The sequence below is a fragment of the Malus sylvestris genome, chromosome 4, assembly GCF_916048215.2.
Source record: "Malus sylvestris chromosome 4, drMalSylv7.2, whole genome shotgun sequence".
In the NCBI taxonomy this organism is placed as follows: Eukaryota; Viridiplantae; Streptophyta; class Magnoliopsida; order Rosales; family Rosaceae; genus Malus; species Malus sylvestris.
In genome coordinates, this window is record NC_062263.1 from 25305574 (window position 1) to 25327832 (window position 22259).

The 22259-nt window shown below is 37.6% G+C and overlaps 2 protein-coding genes and 2 pseudogenes across 4 annotated transcripts; all 4 read right to left on the reverse strand.

Moving 5' to 3' along the window:
* Positions 1-1266: 1266 nt before the first annotated feature.
* LOC126619809 (bifunctional protein FolD 2-like) lies at positions 1267-4422 on the reverse strand (annotated as a pseudogene).
* A 2435-nt stretch (positions 4423-6857) lies between these two features.
* LOC126619837 (uncharacterized) lies at positions 6858-7608 on the reverse strand (annotated as a pseudogene).
* A 2460-nt stretch (positions 7609-10068) lies between these two features.
* Positions 10069-14541, reverse strand: LOC126619948 (probable serine/threonine-protein kinase WNK5). 2 transcript variants are annotated; one of them, XM_050288383.1, is made up of 7 exons: positions 13668-14541; positions 12262-12527; positions 11867-12090; positions 11633-11790; positions 11214-11553; positions 10757-11101; positions 10069-10664 (listed from the first exon to the last, which is right to left on the reverse strand). In XM_050288383.1, exons 1-7 carry the CDS (start codon positions 13767-13769, stop codon positions 10285-10287), a joined length of 1815 nt encoding a protein of 604 aa, XP_050144340.1. In that variant the 5' UTR covers positions 13770-14541; the 3' UTR covers positions 10069-10284. The 2 variants fall into 2 exon arrangements, with proteins under 2 accessions (XP_050144340.1, XP_050144341.1); XM_050288384.1 differs by having other exon boundaries at positions 10757-11098; positions 13668-14539.
* A 2452-nt stretch (positions 14542-16993) lies between these two features.
* LOC126619566 (uncharacterized) lies at positions 16994-21981 on the reverse strand. 2 transcript variants are annotated; one of them, XM_050287972.1, is made up of 9 exons: positions 21412-21980; positions 20631-20816; positions 20303-20395; positions 19867-20049; positions 19686-19788; positions 19419-19604; positions 18108-19318; positions 17529-17941; positions 16994-17434 (listed from the first exon to the last, which is right to left on the reverse strand). In XM_050287972.1, exons 1-9 carry the CDS (start codon positions 21712-21714, stop codon positions 17374-17376), a joined length of 2739 nt encoding a protein of 912 aa, XP_050143929.1. In that variant the 5' UTR covers positions 21715-21980; the 3' UTR covers positions 16994-17373. The 2 variants fall into 2 exon arrangements, with proteins under 2 accessions (XP_050143929.1, XP_050143930.1); XM_050287973.1 differs by lacking the exon at positions 20631-20816 and having other exon boundaries at positions 21412-21981.
* Positions 21982-22259: the final 278 nt, after the last annotated feature.

The window sequence follows — 22259 nt, forward strand, 5'->3', positions numbered from 1 at the left end:
TCTCGTTTATTTAATAATATTCCTATTATTTTGTTAGTTTTATTCGTTGCACACTATGATATTCAACTTGGTATCAGAGCAGGTTCGATTCTTCGGAATTTAATATGTTCTAGATGGGTATCAATTTGTTCATCCATTTGTCCGCTGCGTATCAGTTTGTTCAGAAGTTCGCAATTGGCATCGGCATCGGCATCAGAATTTGAAGGCTTGCATCCACATTTGCTTGTTGGCAAACTCATGTCGTGTACCGCCATGAGTTTGACGGGGGGTGTTGGAAAATATTAGTATTTTGGTTTATTTGAATGTTTGGTTTCATGGGTTTAGCCCGTTAGAATTAGGTTTTATTAGAGATTAGGGTTAGTTTATTATAAATAGGGTGCTTTGTTATTCATTAGAAAGAAGTTAGTCACAATGTAGCCTCTTATGGTGCGTTTGTTGCACCGGACTGTCTCGGACTGGACTAGCTGCAGGGACTAAGCTAGACTGGCTTAGACTAGACTAAGCTGGACTAACTTAGTGAAGCGTTTGGTGCAGTGTCGGACTAAAAAGCAGGATAATGAAAAAAAAAGAAAAAAAAATAACGGATCATGTATAACAAAATATTAATGTTATTTGCTTCAATCCAACAAAAAGTAGCATATCCGCAATAAAAAAATTGAGGAACAAAGTCTTTCCAAAAAAAAAATAATAATAAATGGAGGAACAAAGCTAAACATAAGCAATTCTTGGAAACGAAATTGAGTAAACAAAGAAACAATTCCAGAAAATATAACAGTTGACTCTGAGCCACTTATCCTTTACATTCCCAATTCTTGTAATTAGATTTCAACTTCTCACTACAGACTAAAACTAAGATGAGAGCTTTATATTGGAAGAACAAAACCAAACCAATTCTACTTATCCAAACTTGTTTTTTCTTCTTCTAGTTCTTCTCCAAGGTTGTTCTTCACCTAAAGTCCTTTTCCCAACGACCAACAACCGCTGCCAACGGCTGTTAATGTCAATGGAGCAACAGCTGCGGTAAGAAAAAAAGAAATTAGCAAGAAATCCCCAAGAGACATTCCATGTTAAATAGGAAATTCCCCATGAATTATATGATCACACATAATAGCATTACTTGGTTAGAGGTGGGGTGGAGCTTCCAGATTTTCTATGTGGGTTTCAGACATGGGACTCTGGTAATCAAGAGACAATTCTATGAAAGCCGATCCATTTCCTTAGCAACCTCTTTTGCATATAGTATATCTCATTATGAAGGTTCAAACTCATTGCTAGATACCTCAACAGCCTGAATAAACATGACCGCATTGCTTAAACACCTAAAACTCATCTTAATTGCAAAGGCTATGAAGAAAACATAGCAAAATAACACATACAAAATATAAAATGTTACCTGGCTAATAAAGTACTCTGCAAAGGACAATGGTGGCTTTATTGAGCAATATCATGCTTTGCACCATCCAAAGTGCTCTTGAGCAACATTGCTACCGTCATTGGTCCGACGCCACCAGGAACAGGAGTTACCCATCCGGCTACCTTACATGCTTCCTAGAAATCTACATCTCCAACCAATCTATAGCTCGACTTTCTACTCGGGTCGTCTATAGCATTTGTGCCGACAACAATGACAGCAGCACTTGGTTTTACACAACTACCCTTGATCTGAAATTCAGCAAGGAAATATAATTACAAAAATGATAGTAAATAGATTTCATTGAGTTAAAACATAAACAATAATCGCCATGAGACGAAGACAAGGAAAGTACAGAACCGAGCAATGTTATCTGCACCAGCAGATGTTGGTTATTCCATTTAAGCAACGATAGAGCCTAGTGAAAGCTTATAAATTTGTAATGCATTGTCTTACAACTCCAAAGTGAACGATGGAATGTCCTTTTTCCTTCACTTGGGATGAATGGAACCAAACAACTAGTCCTATTCTTTTAACTAGAACGAAACTAAGTACTAGATTTTTTCATGGAAAGCCAAAAAATACAAGATAAGATAACACCTGCATGTCATAAGACGATGTTACGACATACCAAGGAACGATAATCTATGAATTGCCTACCATCATTGCTTGTCCTGCTGCAACAATAATAATGTCCGCTTCGCGAATGAAACTCTCTGGATCAGGTGTGCGAGAATGGACTACGGTAACAGTAGCATCTGCTTTCAAAAGCGGCAATGAAACTGGTAATCCAACAATGTTACTTCTGCCTATGGAAGAAAAAATCGATAATATCGGCGATATTTCGCAGATATTATCGATTTTTTGCTTTACCGATATTTTAATAGGTATCCAGGGATTTTTCGTCAAAATATCGCGATATTATCGATAATATCGCGATATTTTAGATAATATCGCGACATTTTGGTTTCTCGACAGTCAGTCACAACCTCGCCAGAGAATCGGAATAACTCCGAGCAAGAACGAAACCTGCAACCAAACGGAACAAAATCATCACTATCTTTCAACAAAAATCACCACTTTATACCAAAATCAGTGACAAAATTACACTAATCCGAGAAGCAAGGGCTTGAATTCGAGCAAGATCTGGAAGAAAACAGTAGAAGCTGAGAAATCGAGTACCTCACCGGCAGTTACAGTGCTAAAGATCATCATCTTTGGAAGGCCGCGGATCGGACGGAGCTGAGAGATCAATGAGCAAGCATTTCACAGATCGTATTCGATCAGCGGCTGAAAGAGATGAGAGAGAGAGAGAGAGCAGAGGGAGACGCGGACGAGGAGGATCGCGCCGATGGGGACGACAAAGGAGAGGTAGAGGTCGCGGCCCGCGGGACATGGTGACGGGCTCGACGAGGAGGAAGGCGAGGGAGGAGCAGAGGAGATGGGTGCGTGCGATGGGTGCGTGCGTGCTGCGGTGCAGAGAAGAGAGATGAGGGAGATATGAGAGAGAGAGCCGAGAGGGAGACACGGGGGAACATAGAGAGAAAAAAGAAGAGTGGAGGGGGGCTGCCACGTGGCCACTTCAGAAAGAAAGGGATCCAATGTTTTGGATCCTGATTGGGTAGTCAAAGAGGACCAATTTGATATATTAAAATGTTTAGGGGATAATTACACAAATATATCTTTATAAATGGGGGTGGGTGTTACATATTGCCCTAAAAAACTCCAAGTAATTACAACATCGTATTAGAATTGTAATTGATCCTTGTTAGATTTGGTTTAGAAATTCTATGTAATTTAGTGATTGTTTCATATTAGGTTTAGATTTGAATTTTTTACTCCATTCAGATTTTAAAGGATTATAATAGATTTAAAAATGTATGAATTTTGATGAAGTTTAATAATTTTTAAAACTTTTATGTAAAATTTTAAGTGAATTCCCTCAAATTTTCAGGGAGCGATTTGAGAATGTTTAAAATATTATGTGAAATATTTCTAATTTTTTCGAGTTTCCCAACTTTTTAAAAATCTCTTCTAATCAATTTCTAAATGAATACATTTGGAATGTATGAATTTCTTAAAAATCATGATCGAATACCCCTTAAACTTTAAAGAATCACTTAAAATCCTGATTAAATGCCCTTAGATTTTTAAGGAGAATTAAAATGTTTATAAGCCCCAATTGGATGTACCGCTTAATTTAACTAATTGACACAACACAACAAAACAAGTTAAGATTACAAATTAACACAAAAGACGACTTGATGCGAGGTCATATCTAAAAAACTTGCCGCAATAAGCCCCAATTGGTGTGTTTAAACTTCTTTCATTAATTACTACATATTTTCTACACTCACAATGTTTGTCAGCTCGCTATATAATCAACTTGATAATGTTAAATCCATCATGCAATGCATTTCCTTCCAATTTTTTTGTGATAAACTAATAGATAATTGACTAAATAAACATCCTGCAAAGTTTCAATAAAAATTTCCAAGTTTTTCTTACAATTTCCGTGGTTTCCATGTAATTTTTATCGATATTGATATTATCTCGATATTTCCATCGATATTTCCGTGTTTTCGGACTACCGATATTACCGATATTTTCTTCCTTGCTTCTGCCAACAACTGCCTTCTTTCCCTTTATGATTATCCCACTCCGCAACATAAGTTCAAGACAGCCCTGTAGAAAAAAACCATTAAAACAAAACTATAACCTGTACATGAATGGCTTTCGCGATTTTATGTAAATATTACTTGGACAATAAGTTCTTTCCACCATTTAATTTCCATAACTTTCTGTGCAACTAAACACAAAATAAACATGACAGAAAAAGCATACAGATTAAGCATCAAACTTACACGAATTGATAGGCATAACCGACGAGATCGATGTTGGGAATAACAACAAGGCCTTTCGAAGGACATGCACGGAACGATTTTCTCAGAAGAAGATGATTGTTCTCTGCATGATCAAATATTCTCCTAAAACAATATGACTGATTTGTGATCAAATTAATACCCAGAAATCAATCAAAACCTAGAAATCCCATAAATAAATCAGAATGAAGAAATCCCACAAGTAAATCAAAACCTATAATCAATTAAACCCAGAAATCGTTCAAAACCCACTAACAATTTCACGAATCTTCATAACAAAATCGAAGAAAACGAAGAAGAGGAAGTGAAAGAGGAAGCCCTTAGAGACTTATGAGGACGCGGCGTTGGTCATGGAATGGTCCGGCAAGGTTATGGAGCAGAGCGGGACGACGAGAGAGATGACGGTCTTACTAGTCCACTGGTATTCGGGGGGTCTCGCTAAGACGATCTAGCGAGCCCCTTAGTCGAGGCGAGTGAAGGGTAATCCCACTAAAGCTAGTCCAGTTGTGGAACAAACAAGGGACTACAGTCTAGTCCAGTTCAGTCCCTCCTAATCCGGTCAAACAAACGGGCCCTTAGGGTTTTGTAGCCGTTTCGGCATTCTCGTTTATTTAATAATATTCCTATTATTTTGTTAGTTTTATTTGTTGCGCACTCTGATATTCAACTAATAATCCAGCAACAAATTGACAAACTGGCAGCACAAAACCTTTAAATCTGCACATAAAATACAATCCAATGGTATGAACAAACCAAAAACCCATCAAGCTATGGATCCCATAATATACACAATCACGGCATTATGTTGATAAAAAAGAGAGAAAAATCATTAAAATCTTCAAACCAGTCAATTATCTCAAGTAGTGTTTTATATCAAGTGACAAGGTGTGTGTAAGTAAATACAACAATCTTGTATGGTACATATAGAATGACTGCAATGACGATTTGATCAGCAATGGAAACTGTCTTATAATTTTTTCTAAAATTTGAAACCAGTGGAACTTTGAGTTGTATGGAGAAAGATGTTTGGCTTCTACTGATGTCTGGGACAAAGATCATTTCCCCTGAAACACATTTATATCCCTGCATGCTCCAAATCAAAAGAAACCCAAGTAAGTTTTGGGCGCTGAATGCAAAATGCCAATAGCAGGAGGGCTAGAGCTTAATACATGAATAACATATAAGGGCCGTGTGACACTGATTTCAGAATTTTGTGACAAAAATAAGCTTTTAAGAAACCAAAAATGCTTATGACAGTGTTTGATAGGAAATCATTGCAAGTATATCAAGGTTTTAAATGTGTTTTTAGTTCTATTAGAAAATCACCTTAGCTCGTTCTTTTCAAGGACATACTATTCAGCGTTTTAGTAAAAAAAATTCAAAATCTTTGTAATTAAAACACTTTCTGTTGAGCATGAATCACACATTGATGGAAGGGGCGACCTTACGCGAGCTTATAAGTAAGTTGGGCTGCTTTCTATATTGTCAATTGGTTTTATGTTAGAACCTCAATTTTCTTCACTTTCAACGATACTTGTAGGCATAAATATTTTTCATATAAGAAGTCTCAAGCGAGTTCTAAATTAAATGAATGAAGCAAGAGCTCAGCAAAATTACCTCATGTTCATCATAAATATTTTTCATATAAGAAGTCTCAAGCGGAAGGTGAAGGCACAAAGCATGTTCATCATCGCTCTCACGCATGTGAATTTGACTGCCATTGATTATCTCATTCTGTAAATAACTAGGGTTTTGCCCCATGGAATGATCTTGGTGATTGTATCTTAATAACTTTACGTTTCCCATTTCACTTCTCATCTCCTCAAATTGCTTTTCTGCATTTCCATAAAAAACTTGGCTCAGCTGCTCAGCAATTGCCTGAACTTTTCTTGCAACCTTCTCCATACTGTTGCTGCAAATCAATGAACAATAAAAGTTATGAACTTCACTAAACTTGGTTAATTGCAAATTCGGAATTTTCCAAGTCGTCACATGAATGTTTACTCGAGTTGCAATTCGCAGATTAAATTTTTGATGCAATGTGTCACCTTACTAATAAGTTGCAATTTTTCACCTACAGTTATAAACTCAATCAATTCTTTCGTGACAAGTTAAAGTTTCTACTACAACAAATTTCTTGGAAAAATTATGCGTATGCGAAACATTGCAAGTAATATTAGTGTTTAAGTGTTTTAGCTGAAATAAATCAATTCATTTTTTACTTGTTTTAATTAGAGCCATTGGATTACATTCCAAAATGAATGCTCAAGATTAAATGAGAGTTAACAATGTAGAGTGATAGTTGTAGCTATCTCATAGGATAGATGAAATGAATCGCTGTGATGTATACTTTCGGTTATGAGAGAGAAAGTGTGAAAGTGCTATGTATTAACTTGCTATCGGTTACATTCCGATTGTGTGAAGAAGAAGAAATGAAATCAGTTCACTCCTCTCTGTGAATCCTCTTTCTAAAATATTCATTTTCTTTCTGAAATTCATAACCATCACTCTTCTCTGTAATCTAACAAGTAATTGTTAATTCACAGGACACAATAATTCAACAGCAAATTGAGACTCGGAGCAAAGTAGCAATTGGAGACGTTGTAACCAGAAGTTGTTAATGACACTCCGAAAAAGTCATCCTCTTAACCATTTCAGATTATTGTTTTACGTGCCAAAAACACTTCCATTTGCAGTCAATAAATAAGACTAGTGTTTCGGGGTGCTTAAGTACCAAAAGTCTCGATATCTTTTGTCCTCCCATACCTGTGGGCGCCATTTAATCTCCTCCCGATTCCCAATGCGTTCAACGAAGCGTTTCCCGATTACTCTGCCATTTCCGGAAACAGATTGGGCTTCCCGAACCACGGATCCCAACTCCTCGGCCGAAATCCCGTGATTGCTGATCCGAAACGCGCCGAACTGCTTGGCCGAGGCGAGAAGCCGGGCGACGGACGCGGCGGAGAGCGATCGGAAGTCGACGTCGGCGGGGAGTTCGTGACGAGCTCGGGGATCTGCAGTCACTTGTCGAGGAATTGGGTGAAGTTCTCGTTGGACGCAGAGCGGGAGCCTCTGCCTGTTGGGATAGGAGAGGGAGGTGGGACCGCCGTGGTGAAGCGGCTCTTGCCGCGCATTATAGCCATAGGGGCTTAGGATAGCAGCTAACTGAATCGGAGTGGCGATCAGTATTCAGTGGTGAGGTGGATTGATCAGTTCTTCATATGAAACATGAATGGGTGGCACCTTATTCTTTTATTTAATTTAATTGATTGCACGTTGGACGTCTTTACTTTTGGGTTCCAACACGATCCTCACCGGATCTTTTTGGTGAGAATATTGAAGATCTGCAAATCGTATATCATGTGGTCAGTTTTTGTCAAGTATTATTTGTATTTAATTTTAAATAAAAATATTTAAAATAATTTATGATCACACGATGTACGATAAACGGACACGATTCACGAATCTTCGAGATCCTCACAAAGAGGATCCGGATTCTTTTGAGTTTGTGAGTTGTTAGTTTGGAATGAGAATCCTCGCCGAAATTTCTTTGTGAGGATTCTGAGGATTCTCTAATCATATACGTTCATCATATATCGTGCGGTCATAAATTATTGTGAATTTTTTTATTTAAAATTGAATATAAACACTATCTAACAAAAATTGACCGCATAATATACGATGAACAGATGTGATTGAATGATCCCCATGTCCTCACAAAAAGGATCCGGCAAGGATCCTCTCTCGTTAGTTTGGTGTCATGGAACTTACGGGCCATAGTGGCGTTGGAGATGTTATTGGCTCAAATTTTGTGACGACTTATGTGAAACAGATTTATTATTGTTGTAAAAGTTATGTTTCGATAATATAATGTTATTGTATAACTCTCTATTTACATGACATTCTTTTATTGAATTAAACATTATGAACTCGTTCTGTGTAAGTAATCTCCCCATTACACAACTTAAAGTCTGTAACAATGGCTTATCGAGCTTGTAGGATCCTAAACGCTCTCTCCACATCCTTCCTGTAAGACTCTTGCCTCTGCGAAAATAATTTCTTCTTTGCACTATCGAGATGAGAATAACTTTTGACAAAGGTAGACCAACTAGGATAAATATCATCAGTTAGGTAGTAACCTAGCTCATACATATTATCATTTACCTTGTACCTCCATTATGGTGCCCATCCATTGACAACATCATCGAACAGAGGAGAAGATCAAAGAACGTTGATATCATTATTTGATCCAGGAACGCCGAAGAATGTGTGTCAAATCCATGTGACGCCACAGCCTCAAGCGCGATGGTTGGCTTGTTATGACGGCCCTTGAATTGGCTAGCCCAAGCATTAGGACAATTCTTCCATTCCCAATGCATACAATCGAGACTTCTTATCATGTTAGGGAAGGCTCTTTTGTCTGCCTTGCGTAGAAGCCTATTCAAATATTCACAATTTGGCTTGCGGAGGTATATGGCTCCATATATGGCTTTAATTGCCTTACAGAAGTGCTTTAAGTTCTCAATAGCAGTAGTCTCCGCAAGTCGGCAATACTCATCAGTTGAGTCTGCAGAGCACCCACTAGCTAGCATCCGGATTGTAGATGTGAGCTTCTGATGAGGTGATAGACTTTGTCGGCCTACGACATCTATCTTCTTTGCAAAGTAGTGGTCATGATTGACAACTGCGTTCAAGATGCTTTAAAAAGTTTTCTCCTCATCCGAAACTACCTCCGAAAATCATGAGTAGGATACCTCGAACGCTCGATGAAATAATCTTTCATCATTCAATCATGACACTTTTCTCTATCACGTTGCACAAATGAACGCCCCTGTGACAAAACCACGATAGCTAAATTCGGCATGGTGCTCATTTTGCATAAGCGAGTTTGCAAATTCGGCTTCTATGTTGATCATTTCTGCATCCGTATTGTCAAGGCTTGCTTGGTATTGTGCCATTTGCATTGCCAAGCTACTCATTCTTCTATCACCCATTGATAAGATATTGAGGATTTTTTGGAGACAAACACATTTTGAAAGTTGAAAGATTGGTGAATATGTTATGTGATGGTTTGATATTCAACCTGTGTTTACATAGAGGATGATTGAAGGTTTCAGTTTCATGTGTGTAGGTTTCAGTTTCATGCGTTTGATGTGTTTTGTATGTATTTAGTATTGGTTTCATGAGTGTCATGTGTTTCACATGTGTTGTGTGTGTGTTTCATCTCTATCATGTGTTTTGTATGTCCTTCACATGTGTTTTGTGTCTTGTGTGTTTCATGTATTTTGTGTTTATACATCTCTATCATGATTTTCATATTCTTCCATAGTGTTTCATAAGTTTCATGTATTGATTTAGTGATTTTTCAATATTTATTGAAATTTAAATATTTTTAAATTAAAATGGTCATAAAATTAATTTACGATAGTCTACATAATTTTTTTTTTAAAGTTAATTTAAGAAAAAAATTAGCCTAAGTTCATTCTTTATAATCTGGGGTTAAAATTTTTGGCCAGAAGGGTTGAAGCTGTTTCTGGGCTAAAACCTAAATTTTATGGGCTAAAAATTTTAGGTTTTAGCCCAAGGGTTAGAGGTTGTCTAAGAACTTGTTCACTTCAAAATACATATATATAGAAAAGAAAAAAAAAACTTATATAAGAAGTGCACAATTAAATTTGAAGTGCCAATACGCAGCATACAATACCCTTCTTTATCTAGTTGACTATTCATGATTATCTTCTTTTTCATTTTATAATCTTTTTATAGTTTAGTAAATTGATTGACAAATTACAAATTTTTCATAAAAGAGAAGTTCACTCTGCAGAATTATGTTGCAGGTTCATAAAAATCATAACCTACACTGGTTATTACCATGAACCATACAATTTTTCTTAAGGCTCGAATGTTTTAACAACCATTACTTTATTTACACACTAGTACATTGCAAGTGTAAGGAAACTTGTTACTTGCCTCCCAAGGAAACTATAACTGCTAGCTTCCTGGTGTTTGAAACCCAACGTTCTCAATTGTCCCAACAGTCTTAAACAACCGCCTCTTGTTTACCTCCTCCTCCAGTGACCGGTGCAACAATTGACTGCGCACGTCGATGAGTGATTGAATCTTGGGTAATTTCCTTTCCTGATGGTGATTCAATTTGTGAGGTCTCTGATTATCTAGTTGTGAATTGCATTGTTTGTAAGAATTTGCACCCCTGCTTTCTGAAGGACAAAACCGAGTAGATTTATGAGTAGCTTTTCCGAAGCTCACGTCATGGAGATCATCTTCATTGCCTGAGTAGTAATTTATGTTGGAGTAGTTGCAGGAGTCGAATGAACTCTGAGAACTTACATCATCATTCATAAACAAATCACCTACATTAAAAAAAATAGATCAAATACATTTGAAAAATATTAGACAAGCAAGACTTATTGAAGTAAATATTTTTTAATTTTTATATATGTACCGTGAAGCAAATTATGATTCTTGCAGTGAGATCTGAAAGAATGAAGAGAATTTTGGGATGAAGAGCACGAAGAGAATGAGTAGAAAGGATGATGGTTGAAACCAACATCATCGTCATCCTCTTCTTCATAGTTAAAGCTGTGCTGATGAGGATGATAATCTTTGGGTGAGCCCCATTTCTTGCAACCCGGAATCAAAGAAAATATCTCCTTTTCTATCATCCCTGCGATCTCTGGTGGTTCCCAGTCACTGATTTCTAATTCTTTCACCATCTCCGTTGCTACATCAATTGCAGTGTCATTCATGATGTCAAAGGGAAAGTATATGTTCCTAGCATTTTTCCCTGCTAAGGAAACATCACCAACACAGAAGGTTACATACTCTTAAACTTAAGGGTCTGTTTCAATCTGCTTGACCAGTTTATATAGTGCAACGTGTATATTAGGTTGAGGATTTACCGTCCAGATCAGAAATCCGAACTGTGAGAGAAATAGTATCATCCTCTGGATTCATTTTTCCAGTGATGATCATGTTTGTGCTTCTTTCCAAATCAACCTCAGCGGAAAAATGTAGCTCATCCTCCTCATCCCCCGCCTCCGCCACTGGATCATTATTACAAATTAACTTGGGAATTGAGATTCTTGGAGGGGACGCTAGCTCTACATCATCAGAGGCTAGAAAAGGGTCTAGCAATAGCTCGTGCGCTGGTAACCTCCTTGAAACATTCTCCAGACACTTCCCTACAAATCGTTGAGCCTCCAAATCTTCAATCTTGTAGAATGCGTTTGGTAGCTTCCCCTGCAAGCAAAAGTCACATAATATAGTGTAACGTAACATCACCCATTCACATTGCTAATCAAGTGAAGACAAAACTTACTGAAGTAACTTTCTTGTAAATTTGGGCAGGATTTGAGCACTCGCTATAGGGATATTCTGAAGTAAGCATTTCCAGCACACACATGCCAAAGGCATATATGTCTACTAGCTCATTGTATTCCTCATCATACAATTCAGGCGCCATAAACTCTGGTGTACCTAATGAAATAGAAGCAAATTAAAATTGAAAAAAAATAAGGAAGATAATCTGAGAGATCTAGTTTGATATCATTACCTATGACACTGTGGGCGTGTTGTGTACCACGAAGAATAGCAGCCAAGCCCAAATCACCAATCTTGACTTGCCCTAGATGGCCATTAACAAAGATGTTGTCACACTTGAGGTCTCTGTGAATCACAGGTGGATCAAGTCTGTGCAAATAAGCCAGACCACGTAAGATCTGCCGGGACCAATTTTTCACTGCACCAATATTCACTCGCTGGTACCTATGTCTGTACCTGTTTAAATTAATACCGGAGTGTGAATTGCTACCCTTACTTTTCGTGTGTGTGCTGAGAACTTAAAACTTAGAAGTTGGAGTTGCCATACTTCATGATCAACTACTACCTTAACATATTTAAGTCAGGTTGTGTGCAAATTAATTATAAGTTCTGAGGTTAATTAATTACTCTCTGAGAGTGCCGGAGGTGAACATTTCGGTGATGAAGTTGAAGGTTCGATGATTAACATCGATCCACGACTTGTAGTATTGGATGATGGAGTCATGCTTCAGGTTCTTGAGGAGGTGGACCTCGGAGTATAGGCGCTGAAGTTCGTCCGGCGAACTGAAGACATCATTAAGCTTGACTTGATTCCACGCCACCTCCATTCCGAGGACCTCATCAAATGCCTTGTAAACTGTCTTCATGGCTCCTTTGCCAAGCATTTCCCTGAACTGCTTGGAAAGAAAAATTAATTAAGAACAAAAGGGCCCTCTTAATTAGCGCTAATGATCTGACCAATATTATCATCAAAATTAATATTCCATTTCCAAGTATTCATTGGAAGCATGTTTTTACAAATTATTTTATTTTTCTTGGTCAAGACAAATTATTACCATTAAGCTTTGTATACATGATGGAAGACTGTTTCAGAAGAAAAAGTTTGGGAGCTCGGTAGCTCGATCGGCTCCAATATATTGCATCATCAAATAGGCATGCAGGACAAATTTAGGGTCGAATATAAAAATCCATCAGGTTGCATCATCCAATTGGGCTAATTTAATAAAACTGATCGGATGACACATTTTCAATTTTAAATCAATTTAAATTAATATCATGTACAAATTAACATGACAGTTGACCCAGCAAACATAGGGAACTGACTTATTTAACCATCCATTTGGTTTATAAATTATATTCTGGTTCTTGTAAGTTATTGGTAAATGAAAATATGAACTTATGTTAATATTAATATTAATATTAACATGGACTCGTTTGGAGTGCTTTTAAAATGATTGAAACGTTTTTGGGAAAATTATTTTTGCGATCCAAAAGCACCTAGAGTAAGCACTTCAAGTGCTTATTGTATGAAGCACTTCAAGTGCCTTTTTAAGATTCAATTGTAATTTTACTAAGGATTAGTCCCGAAAACATTCACACCAAAAGTGCTTTCAGCCATTTTATAAGCACTCCTAAAAATTTAAATTTTGAACCAAGCTGACAGGTCAGTTTGTTCACAATTTACATATTTTACAAATCTTCAATTAAAAATAAAACTTTTTCACTAAATTGGCAATAAAACAGGTTAGTGCTCTGTTTAGTGTCTCCTTAGAAAAACGTTATTTTTTATTAAAGATTTGAGAAAAGTTTTATGCCTAGTTTTTAAAAAATTTATCATCATATGGTATCGAATTTAAAAACAAGGTAATTTTCTTGCATGCAGCTACATGTAAACCTTATTTCCTATATAAATTTCCAGAAGAGTTTTGAAGAAAAACTCCATACAACTAGACATTATATTTCCCAAGCAACTCGTTAATTAAAGAACATATATAAAAAGTAGTAAATAAAAAAAAATAGTAAAAGGAACTTACTCGTCCATATCGACCTGATGGATCTGTTTCAACGTATGCAGGTGACTGTGGCCTGCCTCCCATGGCAGACCTTCTTCCGATCCGGCTGTTGTTCTTGTTCATGGTTAAGAACTAATCAAGCAAACCTCAGAAACTCTCCGACCACATACAAGTCCCAGCAGCTTTTCACTTTATTATATACTACGAGCGCAACGTATATACCTAGTAATTATAAACTTATAATTCAACTCTAACTAATTATAAGGCTTGTGGAAGACTTTTCCCTACGTGCTACGAAATCCGAGGCTTTCCCTCATGATTTTCATAGGAGAAGACTCTAAACAGCAACCAGAAAAGCCTCGAGTAATCAACGCTGAGCATGATCCAAGCCATTTCCACAACACCAAGCGGACGTTTGTAGTTTTTAGTAACCATTTGTGTAGAAGATGGAGGTGTGCCAAGGAATTTAAATATAGAGGAAGAGTAGAGAGTTATATCCGATTCTAATCAAAGATTTTTTTTTTTTTTTTCAGAAAAGACAGACTAACTGGAGCAAACTGTTGAGCTGTAGCCTGTAGGGTGTGGTGGGGAAGAGAGAATAATATTTGTCAACTAATGGGACTGGAAATTAATTGAACCTAGCTTGTGGAGGAGGACTATTTTCCCAATAATTTCTAAAAATTTAGAGTATCAAATGATCATATGTAGGACTTTAGCATGGAACTGGAAAATTAATCCTGAACTTGAAAAATCGGTGGCTGTGCTTTGATGGTTCCATTTGTGGATGTAGAAAAAACCCTAATATCAATCAGAACTGTGGAAACAAAAATTGATATTTGATTTGTTTGAGAGACTCTTGAGTTTGGAAAGATATGGGAACCTTGCAAATTTTGCAAACAACAATAATATGGATAGAAAAAAAGAAGATTGTGGTGGAAAAACGTTGGGGTGGGTTCATGTTATAAAAGAAAATAGGAAGGACATTTTTTGGGGTTTTTTTTTTTTTAGTAAATTGTAGTAATGGTTTTTTAACTTTTACTCAATTTGAGCAATGGTCCTTCAACTAAAAATTCATTACCATTGGTCCCTCAACTCATCAAAACGTGCAGATATGGTCCATCAACTAAAAATTCATTACCATTGGTCCCTCAACTTTAATACAACTGGAGAAATAATCCCTCAACTTTAATACAATTAAAGCAATGGTCCCTCAACTTTAATCCAATTGTAGCAATGGTCCTTCCAACATAACTCATTTTGACAAAATTTTGACGAAGTTGACAAAAAAAATCATAGTTAGTTACACGTTTTGACCCCAATTGTAGCAATGGTTTTTCCAATATAACTTATTTTGACAAAATTCTAACGAAGTTGATGAACATGACCATAGCTACATATTTTGATGAATTGAGGGACCAATAGTAATGAATTTTTAGTTGAGGAATAATTACTCCAATTTGATTATAGTTGAATGACCATTGCTACAATTTACTCTTTTTTTTTCTTTGTTCTTTGTTTTTCGTATTGGGATGTGATATCCACACACCCTATTTTACTTCTCACACACCTTTTTAATTTTCAATCGTCGGATCGGATGAATTGAAGAAGATCAACGGACAGAAATCATCAAGAAGTGTGTGAGAAGTAAAATGGGATATGTAAATAGCATACCCCTTTCGTATGGGTCCCCATTTGACGGAGCTGACGGAAGTTGAAGGAGTCCAAATTAACTCCAAAAGAAAACAGTAACATAATTGCTGACAGTGTTAACTGGTTTATATTGTTTATTATTGGATTAACAAGTGTTTGCTTGTATTGGGAGTGGGTTCGACAGTGGAGAGAGTTTGGAGGATGGTGACTGTGTTTAAGGAGGATCCGAGGATGAGGAAGGAGGGACGGAAGAGGGATTGAGGGGAGACGGGAGCAGTTTCTGGGGAGAAAGGAAGAAACAATTTTTTTTATTATTAATTTTAATTTTTAAATAAAAAATTAATAATTTACCCAAAACTAATTAATTTTATTTCAAAAGAGTGGGCCTGCTCTTACCACGTCATTATGTTTTATTGCAATATTTAAAATATGAAGTATAAGATTATAGTTTGATTTATATAATTGAGGTAATTTTGTATAATTTATCTTAAAATAAAAAGTATAGTAGAAATTCTAAATTAAAATTATTTAAAATTAAAATTAAAATTTAGGGCATGTGGTCGATTGCTCCTATAATTAAAAAACAAAACCTTTTCTAACAAAAAAATTTGAAATTTTCTCTTTAAACCTGAATAAGTCTAGGCGAGCACGTGGTGGTTAAGGTTTTCTTCATCAGACTAGTGCGTCATGGATTCTCGCTCTTTTCCCTCCCTTTAGAGTAGTTTAAACTAAGAATATCGCTTGATTTCAAATAAAATAAAAAATAGCCCAGGCAAAGAAGAGGTCTCGGGAAAAAGAGAGGATAAAACATTACATTAAACAAGAAATGAATGAAAACTAAGAGAAATTAAGAAATTTCCGGCGCTTGCACACTGTTGATTGTTGAATGTTTCCTGTTTCTGCATCACCCAAACATTTTAGTTCGATAAATATGAACCATTTGCATTGCCCCCGCACAATCAGCATTAATAGCTGGAAGGCTACAATACTAGCCTCAAATCCAAATTCGTCAAAAATTAATCATGATTTTATGTGAATGCTCTCCTCAGATATTTTCTCGTGAAACTGATTCACCACATGATAAGTATCTAACAGACAGATAATATATTACTTAAACACATTATGATCATCATCTACGTAATTAGTGCCGCCAATGACACTAAATATTGGTTTATACGCGATACGAAAGGACAAAAATTAACATATGATTTCAAATTTAGGGATCATATGATTTCAAATTTAGGGATAATACTCTTAGCCACTTGCATGTGAATGCCCATAATTCTATATAATAGTGGACTATAACCTGATTTATCTACGGACCGCTGTCTATTTAATATTCCCGTCTTTTTTTAATTATAAGTTTATAGCCGGCTCTGTGTAGATATTCTCCAAAAGATGATGTGCAAGTTTGTAAACCAAATCTTTTTCGTTTGATTTTTTCTCTTTTTCCAAAGGCCAAATCTTACCTTTCTTTTTCAAAGGCCAAATCTCACCACACCAAATTGGCTCTACCATGCCATTGCTAGGGGAACAAGATATCTCGATACCCCAAAGTCGACCAAGTGGACGCCAAAAATATGGTGATAGGGGTAGGGTAGGTCCCTAAAGCAGATTAAAAGGGCAAATAATTAGCCGTCCAAAAGGCAAATGTGTAGAGCAAACTGCCCTTTTGCACCACTGAGTAGACAAAAAAAAAAAGTTAATCCGCATCTGTGTAATTAAAGCGATTCTGAATACAAGTTACATCAAACATCAGCAACAATATTTTGAACAGCGTTAGTACATTTACCCGCAGGGGCAATGGCGAGAACAAAACCTGGGGAAAAACGATTAACCAACCAACCTATACACGAACTACTCACTCGGTGCAGAGCACAGCTATCGGGATTTTTAAAGGGTGTAAAACTTATAACTTGAAATGTACAAATGGCTTCCAACAAGCAGAATATCTAACTCCATATGTAACGCTTCCAAAAAATAACTGCGGCAGAGAACAGGCTCAATCCGGTATGTTAGCAATTACTGTAAACACTCTTTCATTCTACTGACCTTATAGATAATTCTCACGCTGCTGTCAGGTCGATAAAGGTGGGAAATCTTCTTCATCTTTCAAACGGTATGATTGTGGAGCAATCCTACAAGTCCAAGAACAAAAGGTTAAACGGAGTCCTATCTGTGTTCCCTATCGGTGGCTAAGAATTCTTAGCAACGACAATGGAATTATAATACCTGTTAGGATCCGTAACCAACTCATCTTTTGTCAACTGCATCTTTGGTGATGACTGGCCACTACCCGAGTTTTGAACGAACGATGAGCCAGCATTTGTATGTTTGCCATTTGCATGTCCCTCTTGTGGGGCATGCCCCAATGCCCCAAATTCTATAACTTTCTCAGAGGAATGCATTGAACCATTCACATTAGGGTGTACTTTCCTTCTAGGGGAACCAGTGGAGCTATCTGCGGACCCAGATTTCCCCCCACCTTTATGAAGAGACATTTGTAGTTGTGACATATCACGACTGCTTCTGTCAGACGTATAATTCTCTAGAGGTGGTATCATGGCATGGCCATTGTTACGAGGAGACTTTGGCGGTGCTTGATTTCTTCCCCTTGGCGTCACAGGCCTATCTCTGAAATGGTTCTGCAAAATTTTATGCATAAAAGCACTTCAGCTAAAAAGGTCCAGCGACTGAAACATTTAGCCGAAAAGAGAAACTGCAAACGGCCACCAGATTGACAAAAATCTGGCCCTTAAAAAATTATGACTTCAAAAACAAGAAATTTCAGAAGCTTAGAATGAGTAGTACCGTATTGGGAAAGTAAGTTCCGGTTCCTCGTGGCTTTGGCATCTCCTCCCTGCCAAAGCCTGTGCCGTTAGACAACATTGGTGGGTTCATCGGATAGAATGGTGGTCTAGGGACAACACCATTGACACTCATCTGGGAAAATGCATTCTGCCTGTGCTGCACTGACTCTCGAGTTACATCCCATGGCTTCTTGCCTTGAAACTGTGGGTGCACCAGAGGTGGCGCCATGGGAGGAATCGCCACATTTAGCTCACAATCATAACACCAACGCCCATAGTTCAGACTACGTAAATGACTCTCGTAATCCCCACTCAGATCTGTTACATAGTTAGAAGGTTTGGGACTTCCAGTAGTGCCACTTGACATTGGATAATAACTAGGATAGAAGTCTTCAGAGGAACACACAACAGCGCTCAACCGTGACGGATGGCGCTTAGATCCAACAGGAGATGGAACTTCCTGATTACCACCCAACTGATTCTCATCCTGGTTACTGACCAAAGTATCAGCTGAACCAAAGCTTTCTGGCAATAGCTGATCTTGGTTTCCAGTGCTAATGTCTCCATTTTCAGTTGACGAGTGAGAGGAACAGAGATGAGGTGCATGCTCTACTTTACCTAAAAGAGATATACTCACTTCACAACTGGACGGCAAAGGACTTTGAGCATCATTTGAAATTATAAGACCTTGAAATCTGGAGGTAGCAAGGTCTTTTGCATCCCCTATAAGACGGTTTTCGGAAACAGCAATTCCATTTGGGGAACTGTCCTCGTCCAATAACATTGTTGGGGATGCAACCTTCATGCTTTCATGTGCTCCATTAACATCTTGATCAGGTTTCATATCATTTTCATGTGGTCTAGTCACACCTTGACCAGGTATATGACCACTTGCAACTTTACCATTCCATGAATCATGATTTAACCCACATTCCCCAATCACGCCAATAGAATAGGCAGATTCCGAATCATGAATTGTCTGATCTTCTTGTGACTCTGTACCTACCAATAATGGCACACTACCATACCCATCATTTATGGACCATGGGACAGGATCTTGGACATCAGGCCTTTGTCCGCCTCCATGTCTGTCCAATGTGTTAGCGAAAAACTTTCGGATCTCATCATCTACGTTTACTTCTGGCTGAGAAAGAAAGCGCCCTAGTTTACGAGCACCATATGTGAAAGCACTTCTTATTCGGTAAAAGTTCCCTGTATTTAGGATTGCAGGTTACATCAACTAATCCATACAAAAATTCCTCCAGAAAATACAGAAAAACAAAACGGGAGGACTATAGGGAAATTAATTCACCTTTACTCACACTTCGGCCAAGGTTGTTATTGTCTTTAAGCGGATCAACTATGTTAAGATGCTTTGGTTGAAATGTTCTATGGTTTGTCTCATATCCTCTTGAAGGAACTGAGAACCTTTCCACACATCCCTTGAGAAAATCATTACTCAGTAATAGATCACCGCCACCATTTTCTGGCGTCTCAGCTGCAAAATTGACAGCAAAGAATCTCACTTAAATACATTTACCCATACAGCATGGCGCCAAGACAAAAAAATGTTGCTCACCCAAGAGTTCTGGAAGAGAAGATATACGAACAGGACCACTCAAGCTGATACAATAGCTATCCCAATCAAATTTACTAAAGTAGTCCAAGAATTTATATAGGACCTATAGAACATTAAACAGAGAGTTAAATTTATGTCATAGATATGGAGGATACTAGTGCTAAAGCGTTAGAGCACTCACCGCTAGAGGACCATTCAAAGATGAATGGAAGAGGTGGAAGATATACAGAACCAAAGTCTCCAAAGCATATGTCGAAATCAAACCATGATGGGCACCAAGAATCCGGCTCTCATAATAGCACCAGGCCTTAATTAGTATAATACTGCGTTTAAAAAGATGGTCTTTGCCAATGAGGCGATCAACCTATGCAATAAGAAGCATCATGGATATGATTAGGGAAGCTAAATAACAAGGGACATAAATTCCAAAAAATCACAAACCACTCAGGTCACCAAAGGCATACCATAAGATCAAAAGTAAAACTATGACTTGAAAACGATAGAAGAGGGTGGAGTCACCACTCAACAGAGTACCAATTGAATACCGTTCAAGGTTATTCAATTCATATGTAAGAAATCGAACTTCATTTTCAGTTCAGCTCTGTATGAATGACTACCTGCTCAAGAAAGCATAGTGTGCATAGCCCTCCTAACTGATTGAAGGAAATATCGACCACAATATTTTGCACAAGGCACTTTACAAGTTTGACCTGCCAGAACAAAACCAAATACTCTTTACAAAGGAAAATCAAAAGTTGAGTTAACTAGAATCAAAATAATTACTAATGACATAGACGTACGTAGTAATTTAATTTAAAGGAAAAGCAAGTTACACAACATAAACTCAACCCAAAAACTTTACTAGACAAACATGGCAGCGTCAACGCTAAGCTGTAACTTCTACCTATCATCATTCTAATAAAGTTAAGGGGTAAAAGCTAAAACCTCTGCCCGAATCAACTGCACATCTTTAACCATAAACTCAGCAGCCATATTTTTATCTTCCCTTTCAAGGACAGCGCAGACGTCATTGGCCAGCGCCTCCTCAACATTCATACCACCAAAAGCAGTCAAATCAATATCTCCATCAGGCAAATAGGTCTTTAGAGGTACAGACCCAAATGGGAAAACCTGCAACAATTTAAGTAAAATCAATACGCCCGCGTGGTTACACCCCCTCCACTTCCCCCCTAAAATATCAAATAGGGTCATGACATCATAAGTTTGTGATCGAAAAGACCATTCCCGAGTTAGAGAAAAATCAAATAATATATTGAGAAACTGAATATGCAAACACCCAACTCACTCAAAGTAAAAATCTTCGAAGCTAAACCGCATTACATTAGCTATTCACAAAAAATGTAGATATAATTGCGGATTTAAGTAAAGTTTCGAGCTAATCATACAAACGATGTTAAACCATTGAACCAATGAACTATATTAGTTATAAACTAAACTCAAGGTCCAAGTCTTGTGCAGCTAAAGCAAGACATTTTCGACCTTTCGAACAATACAATCAAATTTCAGGGCTTTAATTATTACCATACAGATTAAACTAAAAGTGCATTAATCTTTTGTCCAACATTAACCTGTGATTCTTAAACAAAACAAAAAAAAATCCTTTGCAGCCCCAATACATCGTACGGCACTAAAATCAACTTCTTTCATTCACATTCGTTTGTACTTACGGAATACGTACGTATTTGGTACGTATAAAAATACTGACCTCGCAACCAAGAGAACTTTTGATGAGCCTCTGAACGTAATCAATGACCGCCTTCCTCCTCCTCTCGGACACGTCAGTGGTCTGAACCTGCGCTATGACGCGCTGCGTCGCCTCCTCCGCCCGCAGCCAGTACTCGGCGCTAATGGCCGCCGCCGCAGACGCAGACGCAGCCGCCGCGGCCTGTTGATTCGATGAAGATTGGGACGAAGGTGATGACGACAACGACGAGGACGAAGAAGCCCTCTCCGTCTCCTCCAACACGGCGCCGTTCGGTTCAGGCGACCAATCCCGAAGATCGCCCATGAAATAACAAAATTTACAGAAAAATTACAGGAAAACCGAACCGGAAATCCTCACGCCGGTTGACCGTACAACCATAACGACGACACCAACTGCGGTGTCGGAGAATTGAAAAAACCGAAGGTTCGATGTTGGGCGATCAGATTGTCCAGATTGCTACGCGCGGTTGTGCAAAACGACGGTGTGGTTAGAACGAAACGACTTGCAATTTGCGGTTGGGGGAAGACGAAGTGGTTAATAATTTTTATTTTTAAAATTTTTAAATTTCTCTGATGGAGGATTAATATGTACGAGTGAGTTTGTCGATTTTCTGTTTTTTTTTTTTTTTTTTTTTTTTTTTTTTTTTTTTTTTTGAGGTTTTTATTTGTATTTATTTATTTTTCAATTTTCGGTCGGTTTTTAGTTTTTGTTTTTTTCAGAGAAAACTATAAAAAATCAAAACGAATCTGTAATCTTTGTCGTTTGCCGATCTCCCTCTTCTTTCTTCCGTTCACACTTCCTTCTTATGGAAAGTGTTTTTTCTTTTGCTAATTTACCTTTTCAGCCGG